This window comes from Micropterus salmoides, unplaced genomic scaffold (assembly GCF_014851395.1).
Source record: "Micropterus salmoides isolate LMB-PRFRI ecotype aquatic unplaced genomic scaffold, ASM1485139v1 Ms_hic_scaffold_17, whole genome shotgun sequence".
Taxonomy (NCBI): Eukaryota; Metazoa; Chordata; class Actinopteri; order Centrarchiformes; family Centrarchidae; genus Micropterus; species Micropterus salmoides.
In genome coordinates, this window is record NW_024040817.1 from 2,622,073 (window position 1) to 2,650,004 (window position 27,932).

At 38.7% G+C, this 27,932-nt stretch overlaps 2 protein-coding genes across 2 annotated transcripts in view; both read right to left on the reverse strand.

Moving 5' to 3' along the window:
• LOC119908108 overlaps window positions 1-27,932 on the reverse strand; it is a 119,336-nt gene that overhangs the window by 61,019 nt on the left and 30,385 nt on the right. Inside the window, exons 2-4 of the mRNA XM_038725860.1 lie at window positions 3,385-3,657; window positions 2,862-3,152; window positions 2,308-2,583 (exon numbers count right to left, since the gene is read on the reverse strand). Of these exons, the coding sequence (XP_038581788.1) occupies window positions 2,308-2,583; window positions 2,862-3,152; window positions 3,385-3,657 (840 nt within the window). The remainder of the gene's footprint in view (window positions 1-2,307; window positions 2,584-2,861; window positions 3,153-3,384; window positions 3,658-27,932) is intronic.
• On the reverse strand, window positions 7,024-18,190 carry LOC119908112 (BOLA class I histocompatibility antigen, alpha chain BL3-6-like). Its single transcript, XM_038725865.1, has 8 exons — window positions 18,037-18,190; window positions 16,944-17,216; window positions 15,923-16,210; window positions 14,994-15,278; window positions 12,346-12,459; window positions 11,300-11,332; window positions 10,440-10,463; window positions 7,024-7,792 (listed from the first exon to the last, which is right to left on the reverse strand). The coding sequence occupies exons 1-8, from the start codon at window positions 18,110-18,112 to the stop codon at window positions 7,719-7,721; spliced, it is 1,167 nt and encodes a 388-aa protein (XP_038581793.1). The 5' UTR covers window positions 18,113-18,190; the 3' UTR covers window positions 7,024-7,718.

Consider the following 27,932-nt stretch of genomic DNA (forward strand, 5'->3'; position numbering starts at 1 on the left):
GTAAAACACCACAACACAAAGTACAGCTGAGGCTGATGGGAATGTCAGCTCTGCAGGTATTTGGTCATAAACCAAAGTACGGGGCAATTTAAATGTTTGACCTGATGATGGTGCTAAAGTCAAAGTTATTACAATTCATCTTGAGGGGAACACGAAGGTCTGTGCAGCATTTTGTGCCAAAAGATCAAGTAGATTATATTTCACAGGATAAGGGAACACTAAAACTCAGCTTCTTACAGAGTGAAGACAGGTGTTGCTCATTTAAATTCTTAAATGCTCTCCTCTCTGGTTTCTATCGCCTGCTCAGTAATTAAAGACATTCGTTTCATTGGTCAGTTTGCTGTCAAACAGCACAGTGAGGCTTTGTGTATGATGGAAATTATTTTATTTGCAGGAACTTCACACTGCGTCCTCCACTTTGTCAAACACAAGGCTGTTTTCGGCGGCAGCACATGGGTCTATGTTGCCTGGGTCTATGTCGCCTGGGTCATTGGCTGCAGGGATGAACAGAGATGTTAGTTTTTGTATAAATATTATACAGTATCTAAATAAAGTGATTCCACCCCTCACATTTTTGTAAATATTTGATTATATCTTTTCATGTCAAAGTAGTGAGTGTACAGCTTGTATAACAGTGTAAATTTGCTGTCCCCTCAAAACAACATCACACAGCCATTAATGTCTGAACCGCTGGCAACAAAAGTGAGTACGTGCAGTGAAAGTGTTGTAATTGTATGGCTTAAAATGGCTTTAAATGTATGGCTAACTAACATACAGTGTTTTGGTTATTAATAATATTTAGTCACATTATTTAGTGGTGGGATTGTTGGAGAATTATTTAACAGAGATATTTACAAGAGTCACCATCTTTAGACCCTTCAGAACACAGAAAATCTATTTAAGACAGTATGAACGTATATGCAAGTACCTGTCCTGAACATAAACCGGTGCCTTCCTCCTTTACGTATTCATCCAAATATATGTTGCTGAAGATCATGTGATATGACTGATAGCTCAGAACAGCTACTAAATGGACCCCTGGTGATACTGCTAAGCTTTAGAAACTGTGCCTGTGTCAGTGCCTTATAAGGTTAAGACATGGACAGAACTAAATCAGGACTCGACTTGGAATCTTTTAAATTCTGCAATCCATAAAATTTCTCAGTAGCGGAGAAAATAAATAGTTACCTCTGCAAGTAGCTTGAAAACATAGTTAACACATAAGACTAATTTCTATTGCAAAATTTTGTTTTTCTTTGAGATTGTCTTCGTCAACAGAAGTTTATAATTTAAAGTTTAAATACGGGCTGATATTTATGTCAGTAGAATCTGAATTTTAATTATTTAAATCTGAATTTTAATTGCTCAACTTAAATTATCGCATAAAAAGACTGAATTTGAATAGAATAGTTTGAATTTGTTGTTTAACTTGGATAAATGCATTGAAAAACTGACTGGAATAACTTGAAATTGAATTTATTAGTTTGAAAATGAATTCCAATTAACTTGAAACTGAATGTAATATTATGAAACTGAATTCAGTTGCAGCTGAAACTGTATTTAAGCCTCACTAAAAGTTCAACTGTTTATGTACTTTAACTTTCAGTTCTCCCAATTAAAATTCACTTCTCTCATTTCAATCCACAAGATTCAGTTTCAAGGACAAAGACAGTTCAAGGTCCTTCAGGAAGAGCAATCAAGAGATCAAGCATGCATTCTTTCCAACAGCCAGCAGGGGGCGACTCATTTTTTCATGTTATGAAAAATCTAAAAACGGATACTCCAACAGTATCGGCCTGCATGGTTAGGACAATCATAGGCGATGTGATGTACTTACCAATAACGCATTTCTTGCGTTTCTTGATCACCAACAGCGTTCCCACGATCACAATCACACTCAACACTACAACCAGAACTGCTACCACTGCAGCAACCACTGCAGTGCTGGGAGGCTCTTGAGCTAAAACACACAAGACATTCAACTTTAGTTTTAAATTTCAAATCACTTTCAGCCGCACTTCTGTTTGTTACTTTAAATCTACTACAGTGTTGATGTAAGTCAGTACAATATACACATTGTAATGATGATGAAATCAGTAACAAGTGCTTGTGAGGTGAAAAACATCTGACCTTAAAAAAAGACATCAAAATGATGTACTGAAAACGCCAACAGAACACGGTCCCATGCTGCTACTAATGGTCAAAACCACTTACCCAAAAATTCTTGACGGTGACGGTGTTTTGTCGGGGGGGGGGGTGTCCAAATAAACAAAAAAAGACAAACTGTAATTACATAAAGTTTCTTACCCCATTCCTTCTCAACATGTAACCTGGATGCAGGATGATTCACTTCACAGGTGAATGTAGACGTGTCACTCCTTAAAATCTCCACACTGTCTCTTCTCTGGAAGGTGTCGTCGTCATTTGGACGAACTTTTGAGGTAAACACTTGAGTTAGAACACTGCCGTTCCTTTTGATATTCAGGATGACGTCTTTTGGGTAGAAACCTGTGACCAGGCACGTCAACATGACCTTCGCCTCAACATTGATGTTCTTTGTGAACACGTAGACTTCAGGTGGAGCTGGACAGAAAAAAAAGTAAAGTTATTGTTTGATTTTAGCCAAACACAAACGTACAACCCAGGCTCAGCTTGGTTAGGTTTAGGAAAACAGTAAATTGCATACTGGCTGTCCCAAGAGTAAGAACAACAGGAGCTAGAGTTAACTCGTAACGGTTTGTGGTGTGCACGTGCACAGTAGGCCTGCTGATATAGGAAGAGTGTTAGTAGAAATGCTCACTGAAAATGCTCTGAAATCAACTGTTATCAGGAAATAGTTCTTTATTTTCTAGAAAACATACAGGCGTTTTGAAGCTGCATTTGCCCATAGTCCTCAAACCTCCTCAACCACTCCATGCACTCGTTCTCCAGGTAGCCTTTGGTGTATTCTTTTAGGATCTGGATGCCATCCCACTTCCTCTTGGTCAGGACGGCCACGTCAGTCGAAGCAACCCAGACTTGGTGTTTGTTGTCAAAGGACAGGAAGTCGTTTCCATCGTAGCTGTACATGTCCACGCCGCGGTGGAACCTAATCGTGCCGTCAGGCTGCTTGTCGCCCTCACAGCCGTGCATCCACTGAAGAACATGGACGTCTGAAACCAAAAGTTATGCCAGGACAGTGAGATAAATGGATAAATACAAGGACGTCTGAAACCGGAGGCAATGCCAGACAAACATGATGAGGAGGTCAGATTTGAATTTTTGTGGTTTTCTGGTTAAACACGAAAGAGTCAGAGGTTTATTTTTGCTAGAGCTTTTATCTGTAACGTTTATTATAGCTGTTGATTTCATGGTCTTCATCAAAAAGTGTTTCATGGATCTTACCTGAGTCATTCTGTCTCATTCGTGTCTTCAGGATGTCGATGTTGACGTTGAACCACTGCTGTTTGCTCAGGCGGGACTGTGTTCCTTTCTCCCAGTAATCTGCAGCCAGTCTCTCTTTCATCCAGTCCTGTTTGGGAACTTTCTTCTGGTGCTCGCTGTCAAAGTAGTCGATCATCCTGCCGTCCAGCAGACCCATGGCTGAGAACTGGTGGATGCCTGGGAGTCCGACAGGTTTGGAGAGAGCCGTGTAGATGTAAAAGAGGGAATGTGTCTCTGAGAGTCACACAGACAGACAGATATTTATTAGACAAGGCAGATAATTCATTAGACCCTGTGGGGAGAGTGGTTTAGTTTTAAAAATGTGCAAGTAATATAATTAGCAGTAAAAATACAAGTTGCTGTGGCAGAGATGCGTTTGGTATTTCTGGTTTGTTTGGAATGAAAAGAAAAGAACTATATCTGTAAGTGACATTAATATTACTCCTGAGCTCAGTCTAACTGATTTACTCAGGACAAAATAAAATCAAATGGAGATTCTCTCACTTTCTGTAGTCTCATTCTGACTTCCAACAGATCAGACAGTGGGCCTATTTCTTTACTCAGTTAAGCTGCTTTCGTTCTGTCCACCAACCACTCTGAGAAGTTGTGTTGCATTTGAGTCAAGGTTCAGTTGTCGTTCTGCAAAAATGTCAGGTTTATTTTTATTTAGTTAACACTGTGTTATGGTTTGCAGTGTGTGTGAGCCAGTTGAGGAGGACACCAGAGCTGAGCAGATTAAGTCCAAAGCACACTTACAAACATAAGTAAAATCCAAGGAACGCAAGATGAAACAATAATCGACAAGCAGGCCTGTCAGACAAGAACACAAGGCAGGTTACAGAGCATCCACAAGCTACATGCAACAAACCACAAAAATCCAACAAGGCTGAACAGAAACATAAAATACTGAGAGAAACGAGCGGGGCGGGGACATAAAACAGATGGATTTCATCAAGGAGAACAGAACAGGAAGCTAAACACAGACAGCAAACACAGATAACTTCAGAATATTACAGGAAGCAAAGCAAGATACAGACGCAATGAGAGGACAGACAGGGCACACAGACAGAAGACAAGAAACTGGCCACGGACAAAACAGACTGACTAGTGGACAAGGACCAAATGACAGGATGAAGGAAACCGATCAAAATAACTAAGAGTCAGAAGAAAGACTAAAATACACAACTGACGACTATCAATTATTTCTTATTTTTACCTTCTCCTGCTTCACACTAATATGTCAGAAAACTCTTAACTCACCGCTGTTCACCATCAGTCCCGTCCAGAGGAGGAAGGAAACTGGGACCAAATACATTGTTAACACAAAGTTGACTGCCTTCATATTTTTAGTTGAACTGTTTTTCACTCTGTTGCTGCTTCCTTCTCCTTCACTTCACTTTATGTTTGACAGCAGATGGTGCATTCAGGTGGTGCTCCAAAATAAAGACGCTGTTGCTGCTTTTTAGTCACATCCAGGTTTCAGAAAGGCAAATTAAACACTTTTCATGCTGCATGAATTAGTCATGCTTTTAATCAGAACACTGACAACAAATTAAACATTAAAATTGTCAGTGCAGAAATTATTTATTTAATTATGACAAAATATATCTGCAAATTAAAAACATTCTTTAAAGACCTTTGGGCTCTGGTAGCTCTTCTAAAGTTTCTTAAACTGGACACTTGAACGCACAGCTACTGCACTTCCTCATTATGTGTGAGGGTGTTTTTTTTTGGTTCCCCCGTGACCATAATAGTGTAACCAGCTCTAATATATATAAATAAGAGCAGGGGCGTCCCTCTCTAACTTCAAGAAGCTCTTGAAAACTCATCTTTCATTTTCTCTTATAACACCTCTAACTCCTAAACTCCAACATGCTCTCCCTTCTTCTAGCCCTTTACAGTTATCTTGTATTGGTTGCATTCTTACTTCTTTCCCCAGATATTTACCCCATTGATGCCATGCGTGCTATTAGCTCTTACTAGCATGTATTGTCAGTTGCAGATCTCGTGCTGTATAGATGCTCTGTTGATGCTTTTATGTTGTTCATCAAATGTTAGTCACTTTAGATAAAAGTGTCTGCCAAATGAGCAAATGTAAATGTACCATTTTAAATGGTAATATACATCCATAACAACAGATGGCGCCAAATATCAGCAAAGCACACGTTGCCCTCCTGACTGAAACCCATCATGGTCCCACTGAAACATGTAGAGACAGCGAGACACAGAGATCCTGTCAAAGTGGCTCAAAAGAAGATCAGAAGAAGGAAAGGTTAAGGATAAAAACACATTACATATATATCTATCTATAAGCAATAACAAAGTAATAGTAGTAATAATAATATTAATAAATAATAATAATAATAGTAAAAGAACATGCATAAAAGATTAAATCTAAGCTAAACCCAAGGTAGCCACCCTCTATTTACCATATACCATAATTAGCTAAATGAACATCATGCTGTGTTGAAGAAGACGTGAAACATGTGATTGAGACCATAAACTCATTTGGAAAGTGACAATGACAAAGGTTTGCAAGTCTGCCTTCGGTGAAACACTAGCATACATAACATACAACATAGCAGTATAGTTTTTCTGTTTGTTTTGCTGAAGTGCTGTGGAAAAAGTGGCTTGATAGGGGAAACCCCCGATTTTTTTAAAATGCAAACACATTTTAGCAGAGTTTGAGATATTCCGCATTTAACAGCCGATTCCATTTCTATTATCAAATTATTTTTCTATTATCGCGATTCCCGTCCGCGTTTACCGGAAATCATACGGCCTTAAATTCCACGTGGCTTTAAATTGTCCTGTAGAAACCAAGACATCTAGCTTAAACCTTTCCTGTAATTTGGATATTATCTTCAAAGGCAGTTTTCTCTGCTCAGAATAAGCTTTGCCGCAATCTTTAAGACCGATATTTGGAACGTCTGAATAAACCGCAAGGCAGCATGATACACTGCATCAAGAGGCCTCAGCACTGCAGCTGAAGCATGCATTTACAGTATATCACCATAGTCAGGAACTGACAAAAGTAGCTTCTACAACATCAAGTCTATGTGGATGTCCATGTTTGGTGTGTGATGTCGTCTTAACGCCGCTTAGAAATTAGTGGTTGTAATCTGAGACCTCACAGCTAGAGGCCAATGAAAACTCCACATGGAGTTACTTATCTAATTTGAACTGTTTCAGACAGAAGCTGCAAATATTTAATATTTGTCACTACTGTCTTAATGTTGTCGTTGAGCAAATTAATCATAACACCCATAATGCAGATAATGCAGGATTCACTGGAGATTTTTTGGACCGACAGATTGATACTGAAGTAGAAATATTTCATTGTATTTTCAGAAACATTGTTAAACAATCATCATTACAATTATTATCACCAGGAGGGAACTTTAACTACAGGCAATTAAGCAAAAATAATCCTCACACTTAAGCAAGTAATAACCATCAGAATAACAATACTTTCAAAGTGCCAAGAACCCAAAAGAGTAAACATTTAAAATCCAGAAAATAATATTACATTTGTTGAAGACAATACAACATGAAAACCCACCAGAAACAACTAAATAACTAATAATAATAATTATATAATAATCTGTTAACAGTAAAACTTTTTAACAGTAATAAGTTTAGTGATTTAAAGTCCTTTCATAAATCCAAAACACTAAGTGAGCACATTTTACAATCAGCAGCTTCAAAGACATTTTTTCAAGAGCTCATTTAAAACTTTTTAAATAAAGTTTTAAATGATATCTCTCCCTGATTATCTCTCACTCATGATCATTTAAAACTTGAACAGTTTTAAATGATAAGCAGCACTTAAATTATCCCTGATTATCTCTCACTCAAAAGCTATTGGTTTCCATTCACTTCTAGTCTTGTAAAAACAAACTCAGGTTACATAATCCACCAAACCAAACATCCGTTCTATCTAATTAATGTCAGTTATAAGCAAACATAATGTTGACTTGACATCTTAAGCAAGTCTAAATTCAATTCAAGTTTGTTTTCACAACATAAAATAAAAAATAAAATATTAAAATTAAATGAAACCAAAAGAGTTTTCCTATCAAAATTGTTGGCAGTAATGTGAAGTTTACTTTGATTAGTAGTAAATTCCAAAAAGGCACTGTAAATGGCTATGAATCAATTCAGTCAAAATAAATAATGTCCCTTCCTGTATGTAGTTTAATACTGATTAATTTAAAAACCAAGATCCAGACAGACCCCTGTCAAATGATATTATTATATGTAATAATAATATTATATTACAATCTGCAGAGACTTCAGTCTTGATCCTCATCCCTCTGTTCCAGAAGACTTTGCACTGAGATAGTGTTTTGGTTATTTGAGCTGGTGGCTGTAAGAATGAAAACAAGTGTTATTTTACATGTGGATACACACAAACACACAATAGATCATGAAAACACAGAGGCCTGTCTGCTTTTGCTTTTTCATGTATTTTCTATGACAAAAGTGCATTTTGGTGATGCGACAACTTTAAAGCATAAGGTTGGCCTTATTCAGTATTTTCCTGTTTGTCAATAAACTACATGAAAAGTATGGAAGATTTTATTGCCCTTTAATATTTGTAACCCACAGAAAACAATCCACAAATGTGTACTACGATGCGCAAATGTTTAAAAAAAAATACAGTTTTTCATGCAAAAGCTCAACGGAAAATGGAAATAACCTTATACATAGGGTTTACAATAGCTCCTACAAACAGTAGGTACAACAGTACTTTCAAATGTAGTCAAATAAAAGTTAAATAAAAATGTAAAACAAATACAGTGATAAAGTATTCAATAGTAAACTATATACATATGCACAAAAAGTTTAGATAGAGAAGAGTCCAGTTGTCTCTCAGAAGCAGAAGTTGTTGTCTCCATCAGATGATCCTGGGTACTGCAATACATAATCTTACAACTCATGAGAGGCAATGTCGCTACCGCCACCTGCTGGTGTAGCTAATAAACTGCTCTCACATTTACAGATCTCACATTTACAGATCTCTGTTTACAGATCTCACATTTACAGATCTCTGTTTACAGATCTCACATTTACAGATCTCACATTTACAGATCTCACATTTACAGATCTCTGTTTACAGATCTCACGTTTACAGATCTCACATTTACAGATCTCACATTTACAGATCTCACATTTACAGATCTCACGTTTACAGATCTCTGTTTACAGATCTCACGTTTACAGATCTCTGTTAACACATCTCACGTTTACAGATCTCTGTTTACAGATCTCACGTTTACAGATCTCGGTTTACAGATCTCACGTTTACAGATCTCGGTTTACAGATCTCACGTTTACAGATCTCTGTTTACAGATCTCACGTTTACAGATCTCTGTTTACAGATCTCACGTTTACAGATCTCTGTTAACACATCTCACGTTTACAGATCTCTGTTAACACATCTCACGTTTACAGATCTCACGTTTACAGATCTCTGTTTACAGATCTCACGTTTACAGATCTCTGTTAACACATCTCACGTTTACAGATCTCACGTTTACAGATCTCTGTTTACAGATCTCACGTTTACAGATCTCTGTTAACACATCTCACGTTTACAGATCTCTGTTAACACATCTCACGTTTACAGATCTCTGTTAACACATCTCACGTTTACAGATCTCTGTTTACAGATCTCACGTTTACAGATCTCTGTTTACAGATCTCACGTTTACAGATCTCACGTTTACAGATCTCACATTTACAGATCTCACATTTACAGATCTCACATTTACAGATCTCTGTTTACAGATCTGTTTACAGATCTCTGTTTACAGATCTCTGTTAACACATCTCACATTTACAGATCTCACATTTACAGATCTCACATTTACAGATCTCTGTTTACAGATCTCACATTTACAGATCTCACATTTACAGATCTGTTTACAGATCTCACATTTACAGATCTGTTTACAGATCTCACATTTACAGATCTCTGTTTACAGATCTCACATTTACAGATCTCTGTTTACAGATCTCACATTTACAGATCTCACGTTTACAGATCTCTGTTTACAGATCTCTGTGGTACAGAGTGGACAAAATTCCACAAATGCGTCACAAATGTATCGTGACCTGCAAATTGACAGGAAATGATCTGTAAATGTGCTAAAACTGTTTTGTGTGTAAAAATAGATCCACAAATGCGTAAATAACACTTTGTATGTGAAATGAAAATATGTTTGTACAGAGTAAATTGTACATATTTGCAAATTGCACTGTATTTTTGTGGATATGATTTTACACAACACAGATGTACAAATACATACTTGTATAGTGAAATAGTAGATAGTAGATAGATAGTGAAATATTTGCGCATCATAATACACATTTGTGGATTGTTTTCTGTGGGTTACAAATATTAAAGTCCTATAAAATCTTCCATAGAAAAGACCAAAAATAAAGAGTTGAGTAGAGGGATGTCCCGATCCCAAACCTTTAGTATTGGGTATTGAACATTGGGACTGGTGTCGTCCACTGTGTTACGGGGGTTATTGTCTACACACATGAAGCATTTAAGGCTTGTTGCTGACTACACGATGAGCTGAGGGGAGTAAAAATTGTTTTTGCAGTGCATTGGCTGGATGTAGATGTTGAGTCGGCCGACTCTGATATCTGGCAGATGTCGGCGATATGTCAGAAATGTGTCGGGGAGCTGTTTTGATGCATCGTTGAGTAGTTCACACATAACCACTGGCGACCGCCGATCAACCTCTCATTTAACCCGATCACAGCCTGACGGTCGCCGAGCGGCACATTGGGCTAAAAATCGTGTAGTGTGAACTAGGCTTAAGGCCCATCGCCTTATAACTTTTCAGGCTAGGTCGCCTAAATATTTGCCTAGTTCTTAGCTCAAGCAGCTTGCAGAGAGCACACAAACCCAACATCATTTAATTTTGTTCAGCCATAAAGTTACAGTAACCTCTGAACAATGAACTTCATGAGACTTCAAGAGAACTAAAGTATTTACCTTGGACAGGGTCGGGTCCAGCTCCTGTGAATAAAGACAATGTTAACACAGACAATGTTAATAAACCATAGATGAAGTCAGTGGCACGGTATTTTAGGTAACAATGTTATTTTTCTTTTTGTCAATTGTTATGGCAGAAAATTGTGTCCTCTTACATCTCATCTTTTATGTATGTTCTTTTACTATTATTATTACTATTATTGCTATGTCTTAGAGATATATATGTCTTTCCTTCTATACTTTTACTGTTAGTCTGTCCACATTTACTAGGGTTCAGGTCAGAGCTGTGAGATTGTTTTGCTGTTTTCCCCGTCTTGTTATTCCTCTCCTCTCCTGGAATGTTCATTCAAGGCTGAGAGAGGATCTCTGTTCCCAAAACATAGAAACCTAGACTGTGTGAATGATGATGCATCCCTTTGCGTCTCTGAGCCAGACGCCCGAAGCCGCCCTACGCAGCAGGTCTCTAGACCAGCTGTGTATGTGTTTTAGTACTTCTCTGTTTATTCCCTTTTATTAATTCTTCAAAGACAACAGTTGGTTCTTACTCAATTATTTGCTTAATCCCCCAACAGCAAGATACAACTTCCACAACATCAATAAATCAAGTAAAAAGACCAAAAGCAACAATGAGTTGAGTTCCTAAACCTGTACTGGTTATCTGCTGATAGATTTACCTAAATGATATAAGTGTGTGTACCCAGTTTAGTACTAGCAGCAATATATATTTAATAAATCAGTAAGAGACAGCAACATGCAGAGAGATCACAAACCAGACAGCATTTCATTTTGTTCAGTCATAAAGTTAGAGTAACCTCTGAACAATGAACTTCATGAGACTTCAAGAGAAATAAAGTAGTTACCTTGGGCAGTGTTGGGTCCACTGTTGTCAGCAGCTGTGAATAAAGTCAATGTTAATAAATCATAGATGAAGTCAGTGACATGGCATTTTAGGTAACTCTATAATGCAAGAACTACAATGTATAAAGTTAAATTTGTTTTTTTATTTCTTTTCTTTGTTCTTTATTTATAAAGCATGTTTCAAAAACAAGTTATATATAAAAATAAATAGAATAAAGTCAGGAAAGGCTCTCCTATAAAAGTATGTTTTAAGAAGGGACTTAAAAGAGTTCACTGACTCAGCCGACCTGATTTCCTCGGGCAGGCTGTTCCAGAGCCTCGGGGCCCTGACAGCAAACGCTCTGTCCCCTTTAGTTTTCAGTCGAGACTCTGGAACAGACAACAGACCTCTGCCCGAGGATCTCAAGGTACGTGCTGGTGCGTATGGGACTAAAAGGTCAGAAATATAACAAGGCGAGAGGCCAAAGAAGAGCTTTAAAAGTGATCAATAGAATTTTAAAGTCAATTCTAAAACATACTGGGAGCCAGTGTAATGAAGCTAAAATAGGAGTAATGTGGTCATATTTCTTTGTTCTGGTTAAAAGCCTGGCAGCTGAGTTCTGGACAGTCTGGAGTCGATCAATAGATTTTTGGGTTAAACAGGTGAAAAGACTGTATAGACTGCAATAATCCAGGCGTGATGAGATGAAGGCGTGTAAAATGGTCTCAGTGTCCTTAAAAGTTAACATAGATCGAATTTTTGATATATTTCTAAGCTGGTGCTCAAAACTGAAACTACTGTCGAACCAGACACCAAGATTCTGTGATTCACTGGGGAACCAGCAGATGGCAGTATTTGATTTGCCATCTGCTGGGAGCCAATGACCAGGATCTCTGGATGCTGGATGATTTTAATGTTCAGTTTTTCAGTTTGTTTTGTTTTCTCTTGAAGGAGGAGGAGACATTTTTGTGGAATTAAATGTTTTGTGTATTTTCTTTTACAGAATATAAAAAATACATTCCACTCCACTGCTATCTGGTTTATAATGGATGTATATTTGCCACCTACCATTTCTGAATTTTCTGTACAAGTAAACAGCCAGCAGCACCACAACGGACAGCACCAGCACCAGCACAGTAATGCTGGGTGATTGTCCAGGTACATCAGGAGGTAGTTTATGATCTAAAACACAGAAAACATTCACAACAGTTTTATATTCACTTCACTTTCAACATCATTTCTATTAGTTAGGTTTAATTTACTGTGGACGTAGCTACAAACGTGCAGAAGCTGAGTGACAGTATTGCTGCATTTTGGTTCAGTGTTGTCACGATACTGGAATTTCTGAAAAATATCTTCTGATATATATTTGATACCATTTTCGGTAACACGGGGAAAAATTGACACAACCTTACTTATACCTAAATATCTAATCAACTTATCTTAGAAATTAAGTAAAGTTAATGGCATATCTTTATTTATTTTCTTTACTTGTTAATTGACAGGGACAGATGCATGAGAGATTTCTTTATAAAGTATTGAAAGTAGATGCCATGCATACAGGGTTCTAACCATAACTCGTTTGCAACCCCTGTCCCTGGTTAATTTACTTCTGACTTTAGTCCAAGTATTTTCTATCAGCTGAACTCTGCTGTCTGACATTGAAACAATCTCACAGTTGAAGCTTCGCAGTGAAACAAGGATCACGCCATTTTGGCGATATGGGGGTGCTCAACGACTGATTTTACATAGAACTACCTGTTTTCTCCCAATAAGTTAATATACAGCCTGTTACAATAAACATTTCAACGTTTAATGCTGTAAATAAACATGTAAAAAGTAAAAAACTTACAATAAATGTTTTTAAAGTGGTCCGTTAATCGTAAGGTTGGCGGTTCAATCCCCGGCTCCCGCTGCTTGCGTGTCGAAGTGTCCTTGAGCAAGATACTGAACCCCGATTTGCCCCTGGCGGCTGTTCCGCCAGTGTATGAATGTGTGTGACTGGTGAATTCAGATGTAGTGTAAAAGCGCTTTGAGTGGTCGAAAAGACTAGAAAGGCGCTATACAAATACGGAGCATTTACATTTACAAATAAATCCACAATTGTAACCCTAACACTGTGCAGTGCGCATGTGTAGGTGTAACGTGTGTGTGTGAAGTGGCAGCAGAGGAAAACCTACCGAAGAGACGGAGCTCCAGCCTCACTGGTGTTGTGCCGAGTTGTTCGCACCTCGCGGGACTTTCAGATAATCTATCACCGTTGATGAACCACACAAAGAATATTTGATCGTTTTTAAAAAGCCGGCTACTTGAAATAGACCCGCGAGGTACCGCGACATGCGTGCAGTTCTCGGCATGGAATGCAGCAAAACTCTGCACAAGACCGGTGAATGGCAGGAAGGGGAGAGAGAGAGAGCGAGCGAGCGAGAGCGTGCTTCAAAAAACCTCAGTTTAGCTGGAAATTTACAGTGTAAGTTGAGTGAACAGAGACAGCAGCTTCTCAAGATTAAAGCGGAGCTACCATGTATAACCCCCCCCCCCCCGCAATCGCTGCGCACAAAAACGCACATGATTCGATGTCGGCTCATGCGCTTTCATGTTGTAAGCAGCAACGTAACGAAAACAACAGCAGGGTGCAGGATGAGAGAAGTGTGGCAGAAGTTAGCAGACAGAGAGGGATTGACTTCACATGACAGGATTCATTACTTGGATTCATTTTTATGAAAAGCTGTTTGGATTCTTTTGATCGACACATTCGGACTTAAGGAGCGCTTCAAAGGTAACGAGAGTAGGCACTTTTTCTTCATCACTTGTACCATGCAGGTTACACCGGTAAATCTCGAAGAATTAGACTTTAGGGCTCGTTTTTTTTGTTAGATAAAGTGAACGACTGAATTGTGGAGAATCTAACCGATCTAAGGATGTGTAGCACGTCCATACTGACACATTGATCATACGTTTAAACATTAATATTTGTATTAATGATCTAAGCAGCTTAGAAGCAGCTAAAGCGGGAGACCCTGCGGGGTTTAAGAGGTTTTAAACATCCAAATAACTTCTATAAAAAACAGACCAGGTGTTTAATGGAGACCTGCATTTATGGTAAGCTGATATCATCATTTGGTTACATTAGAATAACTTTTTATTAGAATTTGTGCTTTGAGAAACAAAAGAAAGGTTGTTTTGAGAGGAGACTATGTCAGGCATCAAACAGGATTCTTACCTTCTACAATTTCAAAATTTCAAAAGTTAATTTTATTAATTAATGAATTAATTAGATTTTACTTGCTGCAGTCCACCATGAGCTGAAATGATTTACTCATGGTTTTAGTTTGTTCCTGTCATGTAAAGGATCATTCTGATTTATTACAACTTGGATCTAACTCACAGGATTGGCCCCCAAACCTTCTGGCTGTTGCCATGGTAACAAACCATGTTCCTGTCTGAACGTGATCATTTCCTGTCTCATTGACCTTTCTAATAGGAATGTTGTTGTGTTGCCTGATTTGAATTTGTCACCATAACAGACGGACATGAAGGCCAAAGTTAAAATATCAAAGTTAAAATAAACACAAACGATCTTTTGAGTCTTGGGGCTTCTTTGAGGCGAAGACGAAGAACTTTTGCTGAAGAGGTGACGTCAATCATATGAGACGCTTTCTGCAATAATACTAAACAAGCCAAATACCAAAACCAAAGAAGAAGAAGTTTCTTACCCCATTCCTTCTGAACATGTAACCTGGATGCAGGATGAGTCACTTCACAGGTGAATGTAGACGTGTCGCTCCTTAAAATCTCCACACTGTCTCTTCTCTGGAAGGTGTCGTCTTCATTTGGTCGAACGCCAAAATAAAACACTCCGTCCTCTTTAGTTAGAACACGACAGTTTCTCTTGATGTTCAGGATGATGTCTTTTGGGTAGAAACCTGTGGCCAGGCACGTCAACATGACCTTTGACTCAACTGTGGTTTCCTTTGAGAACATGAAGACCTCAGGTGGAGCTGGACAGAAAAAAAGCAAAGTTGTTTGCTGTTGGCCAAACAGAAATGTACAACCAAGGCCCCGTTACCTGAAAGCATCTGAAGGCTACGATGATGATAACAGAGGCCTCCGACCCTCTCACAGGAAGAAGATCCTGAACTTGCAGAACGAACCAACTCAAACTACAAGTTTTATTTAAAGCTAGAGGGCAGGACTTTTACAAATGAATTAAAGTCTGTTATCAAAGGAAGGTTAAGATCAAATCAGTCCAGTAAGAACTGAAGAAGCATCTTGGATCAGCGGCGAAACATCTTCACGTATCTTTAAAGTCCAGTTGCACTGAAGTGAACCCACCTTGGTTTTCATGATGATATACTGTCATGTTTTTTTTTTATGGCTCCTCTGTTGTTGCCACACGTTTATATAAATTGCAAATCTATAAAATGTTTACTGCACATTAAGTTTCATATCCAGAACAACTTCAAGTACAAAACTAATTTAATTATTATTTTACTTTCAAGTGGAGCCGAGAAGCTACTGTGCACTCGCTCTTAAGAAGGGCTTCTGCTTTGGGAAACACATGTAGAAATGGAAACAATATAATAATGAAATCAATTGTTATCAGGAAACAGGCCCAGTTCATTATTTTCTAGAAAATACATACGGGCGGTTTGTAGCTGCGTTTGCTCATAACCCACAAACTTGCTCAACGAATCCATGCACTCGTTCTCCAGGTACTGCCTGGTGACTTCTATTAGGACCTGGTTATTCCACTTCTCCTTTGTCCGGATGGCTGCTTCAGTCACAGCAACCCAGACTTTGTTGGTGTCGTCGAAGGACAGGAAGTCGTTTCCATCGTAGCTGTAAATGTCCTTACCGCGGTGAAACGTAATGCTGCCGTTGGGCTGCATGTCGCCCTCACAGCCGCTCATCCAATGAAGAACATGGACGTCTGAAACCAGAGAGAGATCTTTTTTAATAGCAGGAGAATCCAGACCACAGGCGCGTCTCACTCACGCCAGAGTGACGACACCAAATACGACATCCAGACTTTTGTCAAATGAGAATATGTTGAATCTGTCACAGGGCAGCTGCAGTCCCGTGGACCTGGAGACCATATTTCCAGTTACTCAGAGCTACCAGAGCTTCATGATGATAAACATAAATCCAGTCAGAGCTCTGAGGAAATGCAGATGCAAAGCAAACACTCCAAAAGTCCCCCAAAATGATACAGGCGCAGATAAAGTTTAAATCTGGTTGTCTTAATTGTGAATTTACGCCACATTGGCGCGTTGGACAGAAATTTAGTTCTTTGCGCTCTTAAATGCCTCTTCGTCTTTGGTGATTGTGAGTTGATCAAAACTGTGAAATGTCTGCCTATATTAGCTCTCCAATATATCCCAAAACTGGGATTGAAGCTTTAAAACAGAACTACTGGAGATAACCACAAACACAGAACACAAACACAGAAAAACATCAGATATTAAACTAACCTGACCGTCAACTGTCTCACCAGGAGGTTCATTTAGCAGATCAAAAGATCCAGAGCAGCTACTGAATGGACCTTGTGGTAAGGTTTTGTCAACAATTATAAACTGTATGAATATGTAAATATAACTTATTCCTGACTCAAAGAACAAACCAGCAGGAGACCAAACATACAGTTCACATTTCACGCATCTTACCTGAGTCATTCTGTCTCATTCGTGTCTTCAGGATGTCGAGGTTGATTTTTAAACTCTGCTGCTTTCTCTGACGGGACTGTGTCCCTTTGTCCCAGTAATCTGCAGGCAGTCTCTCTTTCATCCAGTCCTGTTTGGGAACTTTCTTCTGGTGCTCGCTGTCAAAGTAGTCGATCATCCTGCCGTCCAGCAGACCCATGGCTGAGAACTGGTGGATGCCCGGGAGTCCGACAGGTTTGGAGAGAGCCGTGTAGGTGTAAAAGAGGGAATGTGTCTCTGAGAGTCACACAGACAGACAGATATTTATTAGACAAGGCAAATAAACTTCATTAGCCCCGGTGGAAAGAGTGGTTCAGTTTTAAAAATTATGTAAATTATAATGAACAGTAGAAATACAAGTTACTGTGGCAGAGATGTGTTTTTGGTATTTCTGGTTTGTTTGGAATGAAAGAACTATATCTGTAAGTGACATTAACATTACTCCTGAGCTCTGTCTAACTCTAATTTACTCAGGACAAAAGAAAATCCTGACTTCCACCAGATCAGACAGTTTTTTACTTAGTTAAGCTGCTTTTTTAAAGCCTCCAACCAAACTGAGAAGTTGTGGTACATTTTGAGTAACATGCAAAGTTCAGTTTTTGTTCTGCAAGAACGGAAATGATGATCAATCCTATTGTATTTTATGTAAAGGCAAATTCCTTTGTTTTTGTTTTTACCAGGAAATAAAAGCTGAAATTCTGAACTCTTGTCTTATAATACTTATCTTTAGATCTTAAACCCAAATGTCTTCAGTGAACAACAAAATCAAAGGAATTTGCCTTACCGTTCCACTACTTTAACGGTAAGGCATATTTCTTAATGCCTCAATAAATTTTTATTTAAAAATAAAAAATCTTATATGAACAGTGAATATAGGATCTGTATGCAAGTCTAAATTTTTTCGTATTTCCACTTGATGCCATCACTTGCAGTGTCTTACACATGTGGGCTGAGTGGAAAATTAAAACTCAAATCAAATTTAAAAACAGCATCAATTTATTTCTTATTTTTACCTTCTCCTGCTTCACATTAATAAGTCAGAAAACTCTGAACTCACCGCTGTTCACCATCAGTCCCGTCTTCGAGCAGGACGCAACCAAATACATTGTTAACACAAAGTTGACTGCCTTCATATTTTTAATCTCCGCTAGTTGAACTGTGTTTCACTCTGTTGCTGCTTCCTTCTCCTTCACTTCACTTTATGTTTGACAGCAGATGGTGCATTCAGGTGATGCTCCAAAATAAGGACTGTTGCTGCTTTTTAGTCACATCCAGGTTTCAGAAAGGCAAATTAAACACTTTTCATGCTGCATGAATTAGTCATGCTTTTAATCAGAACATTGACACCAAAATAAATATTAAAATTGTCAGTGCAGAAATTATTTATTTAATTATGACAGTTTTAACAACTGACTGATCACTAATCCCATAAAACACCAGACATTTGCTGGTTACAGCCTCTCATATGTGAGGACTGCTTTTCTTTTCTGTTTCATATTAATGTAAACTGAATAACTTTGTTATTTTCAGCTGGTGGTCAAAATATATCTGCAAATTAAAAACATTCTTTAAAGACCTTTGGGCTCTGGTAGCTCTTCTAAAGTTTTTTAAACTGGACACTTGAACGCACAGCTACTGTCACTTCCTCATTATGTGTGTGGGTTTTGTTGTGATTTGTTGTTCCTCTGTAAAGATGCCAGCTCTAATATGTGTGTGTGTGTGTATATATAGCATCAGGTGGCTTTTATTAAATTTGGATGAATTTAAAAAACCTTTTTTTATCAGAAACATCCCAGACCTAATTTCACCTTCATCTGTCTGAAACCTCCTTTCACTCGCAACTTTCGGAAACAGACAAACACTTCCACTTTCCAAAAGCGATTGGTCAGCTGTTCAGAGATGCAACAGTTGGCAGGATCTAAACTTCTCTCTCAAGCTTTATGTCACTTGTCATGTGCAAAACCACGACTGCCTTTAAGGAGAGACGGTGCCTTTGTGTCCCATCCTTTGAATGTTTGAATGATTCATTGTGTGGTGGTGAAACTCATTAAATTTGGTGCAGATATTCAATTGACTCTTATGGAGGCCTACAGCGGACAATATTAAAATGATAATGAAAATTTGAAAATGAAAATATAATTCCTGACTGCAGCTCCATAAAAGGGCGTGGTAGCCACTTGCCACTTATGGTCTATTTTTCTGGACCATAATTTACTAAATGAACATCATGCTGTGTTGAAGAAGACTTAAAACTAACGACTGAGACCATAAAATGTTTCCTGAGGAAATAAATCAAGTGAGAAGTAGTCTAATTTTCTCATTGACTTCAATGCAATCGGAATTCTTTTTGCAACCCTAGAAATTGTTACAGCTTAACAAGTTTGAGTAAAACTTTCTGTTCTTTTAGCGAGGGCTTTCGTGAGAAACGTCATTGTCCAGCTAAGCCAATCAGAGGCAGAGGAGTAGGGCGGGTCATGCCTTCTACATAGAAGGATTCGCAAATGTGTATTTCGGAAAGCCCTCTAACTGCTGCCATAATTTAATTTTCTTCCTCATAAAACTAGTAAATCTTTGGTGCAGTAAAGCTTATTAAACACCACTTTAATTTGACAACTACTATTTTAATGTGATTTACTTTATTTATTTGACATGTGCACATGATTCAAACAGGACCACCAACAAAACATTTAAAGCGTCAACACACAGACAGGTGACAGGAGAAAACAGGTGTGATCATGTTTTGGCTTTGCCCCTCTAAAAGAAACTACACACAAATATCAATATTTATTTAATGTGTACTTTAGTTTACTTTTTTTAGATTGAAGCTGCAAATATTTAGTATTCCCCAGTAATTCGTATCTTCCACTAAATGTATTTTGTTGAATTGGTAAATTTGGTTCCAGAGAGCATGCTGAGTCTTTGTGTACCTTGATGGAAATCATATTATCTGCGGAGACTTCAGACTTTGTTTTCATTCATAAGACTTTGGGCCTCTGAGCTGGAGTTTTGGCTGTCCGAGCTGGTGGCTGCAGGGATGAACAGAAGCGTAACTTAATATATACATATAATGAAAACAGAGGCCTATCTGCTCCAGTAGCCAAAACTCTGAGACATCTTCAAATACAATAGAGGTAATTTGTGCTCAAAACATAAAAAGTAAAAATTTTTAGAATACATAGCAGAGAAAAAAGCACCTATCTGGAGGAGGAACTGCGATTACACCTGGACCTGTTAATGAAGTTTCATTTTGTTCAGTCATCAAGCAAACTCTGATCAATTAACTTAATAAGACTTCAAGAGAAATAAAGCAGCTACCTTGGGCATTGTTGTCTCCAGCTCTGCCTCCAGCTCCTGTGAATAAAGACAATGTTAACACAGATTAAGTTAGTGGCATAACTCTGCATCAGTCCTTCCATAAGCATTACATTCTTTCATTTATCTGATGCTTTTATCCAAAGGGAAATACAATTGCTATATATTTCAGAGGTCGCACGCCTGTGGAGTAACTAGGGGTCACTACGTTAAATACATTTGAAGAAGAAGAAGTAGTCGTGTGGTTTGTTAGAAGTACAGAAGAAAAGAGAAATTTTGACAAATGGAGGCCCACACATATTACCGTATTGATCTGAATACAAGATGTTTTTTTTCTTATTTTCAGGTTCTACCACCACAGACCATCTATCCACAACAACAACAAACCACAAACTGACTCTTCACCATCACTCCAACCAGGGTGGTGAGAAACTTGGGTGTCATGATTGATGACCAGCTGTTCTTTTCAGACCATGTTGCTGCTGTCTCTTGGTCGTGACGCTTTACTCTATACAACATAAGGAAAATCAGGCCGTACCTCACTCAGTACCAGCTTCTGGTACAGGCCATGGTTATCTCTTGCTTCAACTATTGCAATGCCCTCCTAGCAGGTCTTCCAGCTTGTGTGGTGAAACCCCTACAAATGGTTCAGAACGCAGCAGCGCGTCTGGTTTTTGATCAGCCCAAAAGGACTCATGTCACTCCAAAACTCAGTGACCTCCACTGGCTCCCCGTGGCCTCCATAATAAAATTCAAGTCACTAATGCTTGCATACAGAGTGACTACTGGGTCTGCACCATCTACCTAAACTCCATAATACAAACTTACGTTCCTTCTCGGCCGCTACGCTCCTCCCTTACGAACGCCGCCTGGCTCTGCCATCCCTTCACACAAAGCAATCCCAGTCCTGGCTGTTCTCATCTGTGACACCACGATGGTGGAACAAGCTACCACACGCCATCAGAGCAGGGGCGTCCCTCTCTAACATCAAGAAGCTCTTGAAAACTCATCTTTCATTTTCTCTTATAACACCTCTAACTCCTAAACTCCAACATGCTCTCCCTTCTTCTAGCCCTTTACAGTTATCTTGTATTGGTTGCACTCTTACTTCTTTCCCCAGGTATTTACCCCCTTGATGCCATGCGTGCTATTAGCTCTTACTAGCATGTATTGTCAGTTGCAGATCTCGTGCTGTATAGATGCTCTGTTGATGCTTTTATGTTGTTCCTCAAATGTTAGTCACTTTGGATAAAAGCGTCTGCCAAATGAGTAAATGTAAATGTACCATTTTAAATGGTAATATACATCCATAACAACAGATGGCGCCAAATATCAGCAAAGCACATGTTGCCCTCCTGACTGAAGCCCATCATGGTCCCACTGAAACATGTAGAGACAGTGAGACACAGAGATCCTGTCGAACAAAGTGTCTCAAAAATAGGTCAAGTTAACCAACAGCTGAGGAGGAGTTATGATGCCAAGGTAGGTTGTTTTTAACATCTTTAAATAAAAAAAGTTTTCAGTATCTAATGGTCACATTTAAAATTGACATTTCATTTAAAAAGATTTTGTTATTTTAGAAAGTTGATGATTAAGATGTTAAAAACAACAACGTACCATCATGTTTTACTTTCTTTGTAAAAAACAAGATTTGGTTTTCAGAAAGTATTTTTCTAAAAATGACTCTTGAAAAATGGGGGTTGTCTTATATTATCAATACGGTATTTAGCACAGAGCAGACAGAGCGTGTCGGCCACCGTAGCTTCTCCTGCATGCTTGGAAAGGGAGGGGTGAGCGGTGACTAAGCTGTTGGTTGCAATCAGGTTGCGATTCGCAACTCTCACCGCTAGATGCCTCTAAAACATTCACACTGAACCTTTAATGGAGCAGGACCTACTTTTGTGGAATTACATATTGTGTGTGTTTTTTTTTTAAAACAATATAATACAAAATTATTCCAAATCACTGATATCTTGTTGGTGAGAGAAGACAATTATATTTATGCCACCTACCAAATACTCCTTTTTTATACAAGATGGCCAACGCCACTCCAATTGCCACCACCAGGACCACAAACGTGCTTACTAACACTCTACCAATGTTAGATTCAAGTCCTCCAGAGTCAGGAAGTGCATGATATTTTATTACATATAATAGATAAGTGGCTCTCAAACTTTTTCACGTCAAGGACCCCTAAACTGACACAGATTGGACCATAGAGCCCCGTCTGAGAGGATTTTGACTTTTAGATGTTTTATTACAGAAAGTGTATGAAACCCATGACCAAAAACTCATTCATTCGGTCAGTTAAAACTGCCATCTCTCTTCTCTTCTGGCCTCGTTTTATCTTTGAGATGTTAGTGAAGTGGTTGTAGCAGTCTTTGTGATTGCTGGTATACATATCACAAATGAGAGTGTCCTCCAGCCCACTTGATGTAATACCTACAAAGTTTTTACTGAAAGTAATGGATTCTGTTGGGCCCCATTTGATCTCTGTTTTCAACAGCTCCCTATCTACTGGTTGTGTCCCTGATTATTTTAAAACGGCTTGCGTGAACCCACTTTTAAAGAAACCTGGTTTGGATCCCTCCATCCCACATAATTTTAGACCAATTTCAAAACTGCCTTTTATTGCAAAGATTCTTGAAAGAATTGTGTCCAAACAGCTGCTCACTGTACTAGAAAATAACAAATTATTTGAAAAGTTTCAGTCTGGTTTTAGGAAGTACCACAGCACTGAGACTGCCCTGCTTAAAGTCACCAATGACCTTTTAATGTCTGCTGATGAAGGCATGTGCTCAGTCCTGGTACTCCTGGACCTTAGCGCTGCTTTTGACACCATTGATCAGACAGTTAGACAGACTGAGGCACTGGGTGGGGATCTCTGGTACTGCCCTAGAATGGTTTTCATCCTACCTGTCAAATAGGAAGTTTTGTGTGTCTGTAAACAACTATGTCTCCTCATTCTGTCCAGTTAAATATGGTGTGCCTCAGGGGTCGGTCTTAGGACCCATTTTGTTTTCCTTGTATCTGCTTCCCCTTGGACATATTATCCATAAACATGGCATTTCTTTTCATATTTATGCTGATGACACACAAATATACTTGCCCGTCAGATCCACAGACCCTGGAATGCTGAGTTCACTTAACAACTGCCTTTATGAAGTAAAAAATGGATGTCAAATAATTTCCTCCAGCTGAACTCAGACAAAACAGAAATCCTGGTCATCGGGTCTCAACAGATGGCAAATCAAATACTGCCATCTGCTGGTTCCCTAGTAAATCACATTAAGCCTGTGGCAAAGAACCTTGGTGTTTGGTTTGATAGTAATTTAAATTTCGAGCAGCACACCACAAAGCTTGTTCAATCATGTTTTTATCAACTTAGAAATATAGCAAAAATTCGATCTATGTCAACTTTTAAGGACACCGAGACCATTTTACACGCCTTCATCTCATCACGCCTGGATTATTGCAACAGCCTTTTCACCTGTTTAACCCAAAAATGTATTGATCGACTCCAGACTGTCCAGAACTCAGCTGCCAGGCTTTTAACCAGAACAAAGAAATATGACCACATTACTCCTATTTTAGCTTCATTACACTGGCTCCCAGTATGTTTTAGAATTGACTTTAAAATTCTATTGATCACTTTTAAAGCTCTTCATGGCCTCTCGCCTTGTTATATTTCTGACCTTTTAGTCCCATACGCACCAGCACGTACCTTGAGATCCTCGGGCAGAGGTCTGTTGTCTGTTCCAGAGTCTCGACTGAAAACTAAAGGGGACAGAGCGTTTGCTGTCAGGGCCCCGAGGCTCTGGAACAGCCTGCCCGAGGAAATCAGGTCTGCTGAGTCAGTGAACTCTTTTAAGTCCCTTCTTAAAACATACTTTTATAGGAGAGCCTTTCCCGATCTTATTTGACTTTATTTTATCCCTTTTATTTTATTGTATTTTACAAATTTTATATTTATCTTAAACATGTATTTTAGTCTTTTCAATGTTTTCTTGCTTTTATCTTGTATTGTTTTTGTATTGCACTGCACAGACCCTTTAACCATCCAGCAACTTCACTGTTACCCCTTGTGGAAAATGCGTTTTCCCTAAAAAATACATTTGTCAAAATTAATTTGTCAACTGTAGCTATTTATTATATTTTATGTTACCCAAAGCATAGCCTTCTTAAAGATAACATTTTTTTTTACAGAAATTCAAATTAATTTCTCAACTGTAGGTATTTATTTTACTTTATTTAAGCATGGCCATCTCCAAGGTATAAATTATTACTTTATGTGTCAGCAAATAGACATGAGCATCTTACCCCACTCTACCCTATCTGTAAGGTACCAATTCCTGCCTCACATTAACTGAATTTACCGCCGTTCACCATCCAGAGTACGATGGAAACTGCGACCGCAAACACAAAGTTGTCATTCATGTTTTTTAAAACTCGGCAGTCGCGTTGGTTCACAGGTTTTACTTTATGACCGTATGTATTATTTTAATTTAAATACATGCAAATATACTACTTTTGTTGCCTTTTAGTTTATCGTTTACCATTTAGGCCTACAATTTGTGCTTCTATGGGCGCTGATATTGTTTTGTGACGTAATTCAGCTGCTACTTGTGAAATCGGGGAACATATTTTTTCTCCAGGTTCACAAGTAGGAAATCCGACTTCAAGTGGAGTTCCAGGATAATTTTTCTAGCTGGAGGTCGGGAATTTCCCAGTTCCGAGTTGCCATGAAAGCAGCACTAGGCTACGGCCATGCCTTTAAGTGTTTGTTCCGCTTATGATATTCCTTTTCTTTGAGTTTTTACGGTAGCTTGCATCCATTGAGTTGCATTGCTGCCACCTTCAGATTTTATTTACACTCAGTCCGACAAACTATAGCATTTTGCATCTAATGCAGTCGCCCTCAGAAAAACAAATAGGCCATCCATTTCCTACCTTCCACACCCTCTCCATACTCCAATAAACTTTTTACTGTTTTGTCTACCCGTCCTATTTTTGTAACTGTTATCGTTTCTTGTCTCTCTTGAGTAAATTTCCTGCATTTTGTAAGAATATGTTTCAGCGTCCTGACATTGTTCCTGACATTATAGGATGTTTTCCTATAATTAAAAGTGTGCTATTAAGATGCCCAATTCTCAGCCTGCCTATTATCACCTGCTCTTTCCTCTTTGCTCCCCTGCTTCTTGATGCACCTACTCTGCTTTGGATTGCATGTAAATGTCTACCTTTGGTTGCATTATACCAGCTCTGTTGCCACTCTTGATTTACACTTCTCCACACTATCCATTAACAGGTTAACAACGTAGCCCAAAGGTTATATTGTGTTTAATAAAATATGCTCTTGTCTGATAGACAAAAACTGTTTTTTTAAATTGAATCATATTCGACAATCTTCAGCCAAAACAAAATAGCCTGCACGACAGAATAATAGAGCATGACACAACTAGATACACAGGTGATCATGTTATAAGCCAGAAAGGCATTAAAGAAAAAAAGTCTTTATACATTTTTACTGATTTAAATTCTTCAGACTATAATGCTCCAATATCATGTCCACACTGAAATGTTGTATTTGTGAATGTAATATTTTTACTCGGGTAGGAGCCATTAGCCTATGGGGAGGACATGCCCCCCTCCCCCCCCACACACACATTTCAAAATCTATGTTTTGTCCCCCTCACTTTTATCGATTTCGGAGTTGACTCAGAGCCGAGGTTGTTTTCTATGAGTGACTAGTCAATCAGTCACACACTCCACATCAGACATAAATAAACTGATGAAACGCTGACAAAAATCATGTAGGCCTATAGAAACCAGCAACAGAAGGCAAAGGTGGTGCTGAAAAGTTAAGGGAGAAAAAGTTCGCTCTAGGCAGGTGCAGCAAAGTGCCTCAATATTAAAGACTTTTCTTTTATGCTGCTGTTACTGATAGCCTACTTGAAGACAGTACTGAGGACGCCTGCAGCAGGGTGGGTTGTAACTAGTAAAAAGTAGCCTAAGCAAATTTGCAAAATAAATAAATAAAATAAAATGAGTCATTGGCACCTTTTCACGTTTCTTTTTAAAACTGCAGCCTACTTTTACTCTTTGGGCCAGTAATCTACTTTTAATTTCGCTACAGTTTTAATTCATACCTTCATAGTTTAATCAGTCTGTAATCTGCATTTTGCTTCATTAACCGTAATGAGCTGTCATCCAGGCTGTGTGCGCGCAGATACGCAGAAGAGCGCCTGGTCTAGGGGCTTCTCACAGTCACAGAGCTGGGCTGTGACTTAGCGGCCCGCGGGCCACATCCGGCCCCGAAGCAACCTCCATGTGGCCCACACCTCCTTCTCATCTCTGTTGAGTTACACATGCGCTGTGCCGATCACCGCCAATCAAGGCTCTACACTTACTGTCGGACCTGCAGCCTCTCCGCTCCTCTGTGTGTCTGCAGAGCGCAAACACACGCGCACGCGCGAACACACGGAACAAAGTCAGCCAGCTGATCAGTGGACATTACCGATATTGAGGACTACTCCTCTCGTTAGTGTACGTAGGTGGTTCAATAAAAACTTAGCGAGTAAAAAGCCACTACTTTACCAACACACCTGTTTAAGAAGCATAATACGCAAAACGCGATGTTTTAATCTGCTCAGTCTCTCATCCGCTGCAGCTGTCTTTAGGTTTTACACAGGCACAGCGCTGGTTCAGCTAATAGCTTATTGTTAAAAACAAGCTGAAGTGAAAGCTGTCTGTCTTTAGTAACTGTTCAGCTTAGTTTGCCTGTACATTAAAATATGGCACATTAGATACTCAGCTGGTGGCTGAGACAAACCAGCCCTCCTCTCTACCAGCAGCAGCAGAGGGAGGAGGAGGACAGGAGGGACTGAGCTGTTCATTCTTTCTAAACTTCACTCAGTATGTTGATGTCAGGAATATGATTTATTTTACTGACATGTTAAATTTGCTTCCAGTGAGATATTAGTGACTTTGATGAGGTAAATCCTGTTGTGGCTCTAGAAACAACATGTAGTTAAAAATAATAAATTAAATAATATATGCTGTTATTTAAATAGGACTGATAAGAGCATCGATAAAGAACTGAACCAATAAGGATTACCAATAGAAGTGTGTCAATAAAATCTTAATGATCCCAAATCCTGAGTGTGTCCTGGTTTTAAAATCCGGCCCAATTGAATTTGTAATTGAACAGCTCTGGTCTACAGTAATCATAGTAATGTATCTTCTTGCGACAAAATTAAACTGAATGCAGCATTGTAGACAATATTTTGTCCTTGTAATCCATGTTTCCATTGCATGGATACTCTTTGGATATTGCTGGAAATTGTTCTGAGTCCCTCTCCTTAAAAGGTAAATTATTATCATAACAATTTATTAATGCATTGCATTTAAACAGCACTTTTCAAACACAAAAAGCGATAACGGTAGCCTACTGGTCTAACAGGAATGTTTTGTTTTGTGTAATGTAATTTAATAAATATATTACTAAATTACTGAAACAAATATCTGTAAGTTGCTGAAACATTCTAAAACATTACATTATATACAAAACAAGACATTTTGAAAGCTTGAACTTTGTCTCATTTGTCTCTGATTGAATGTGCCCCTCTGACAAAATAACTG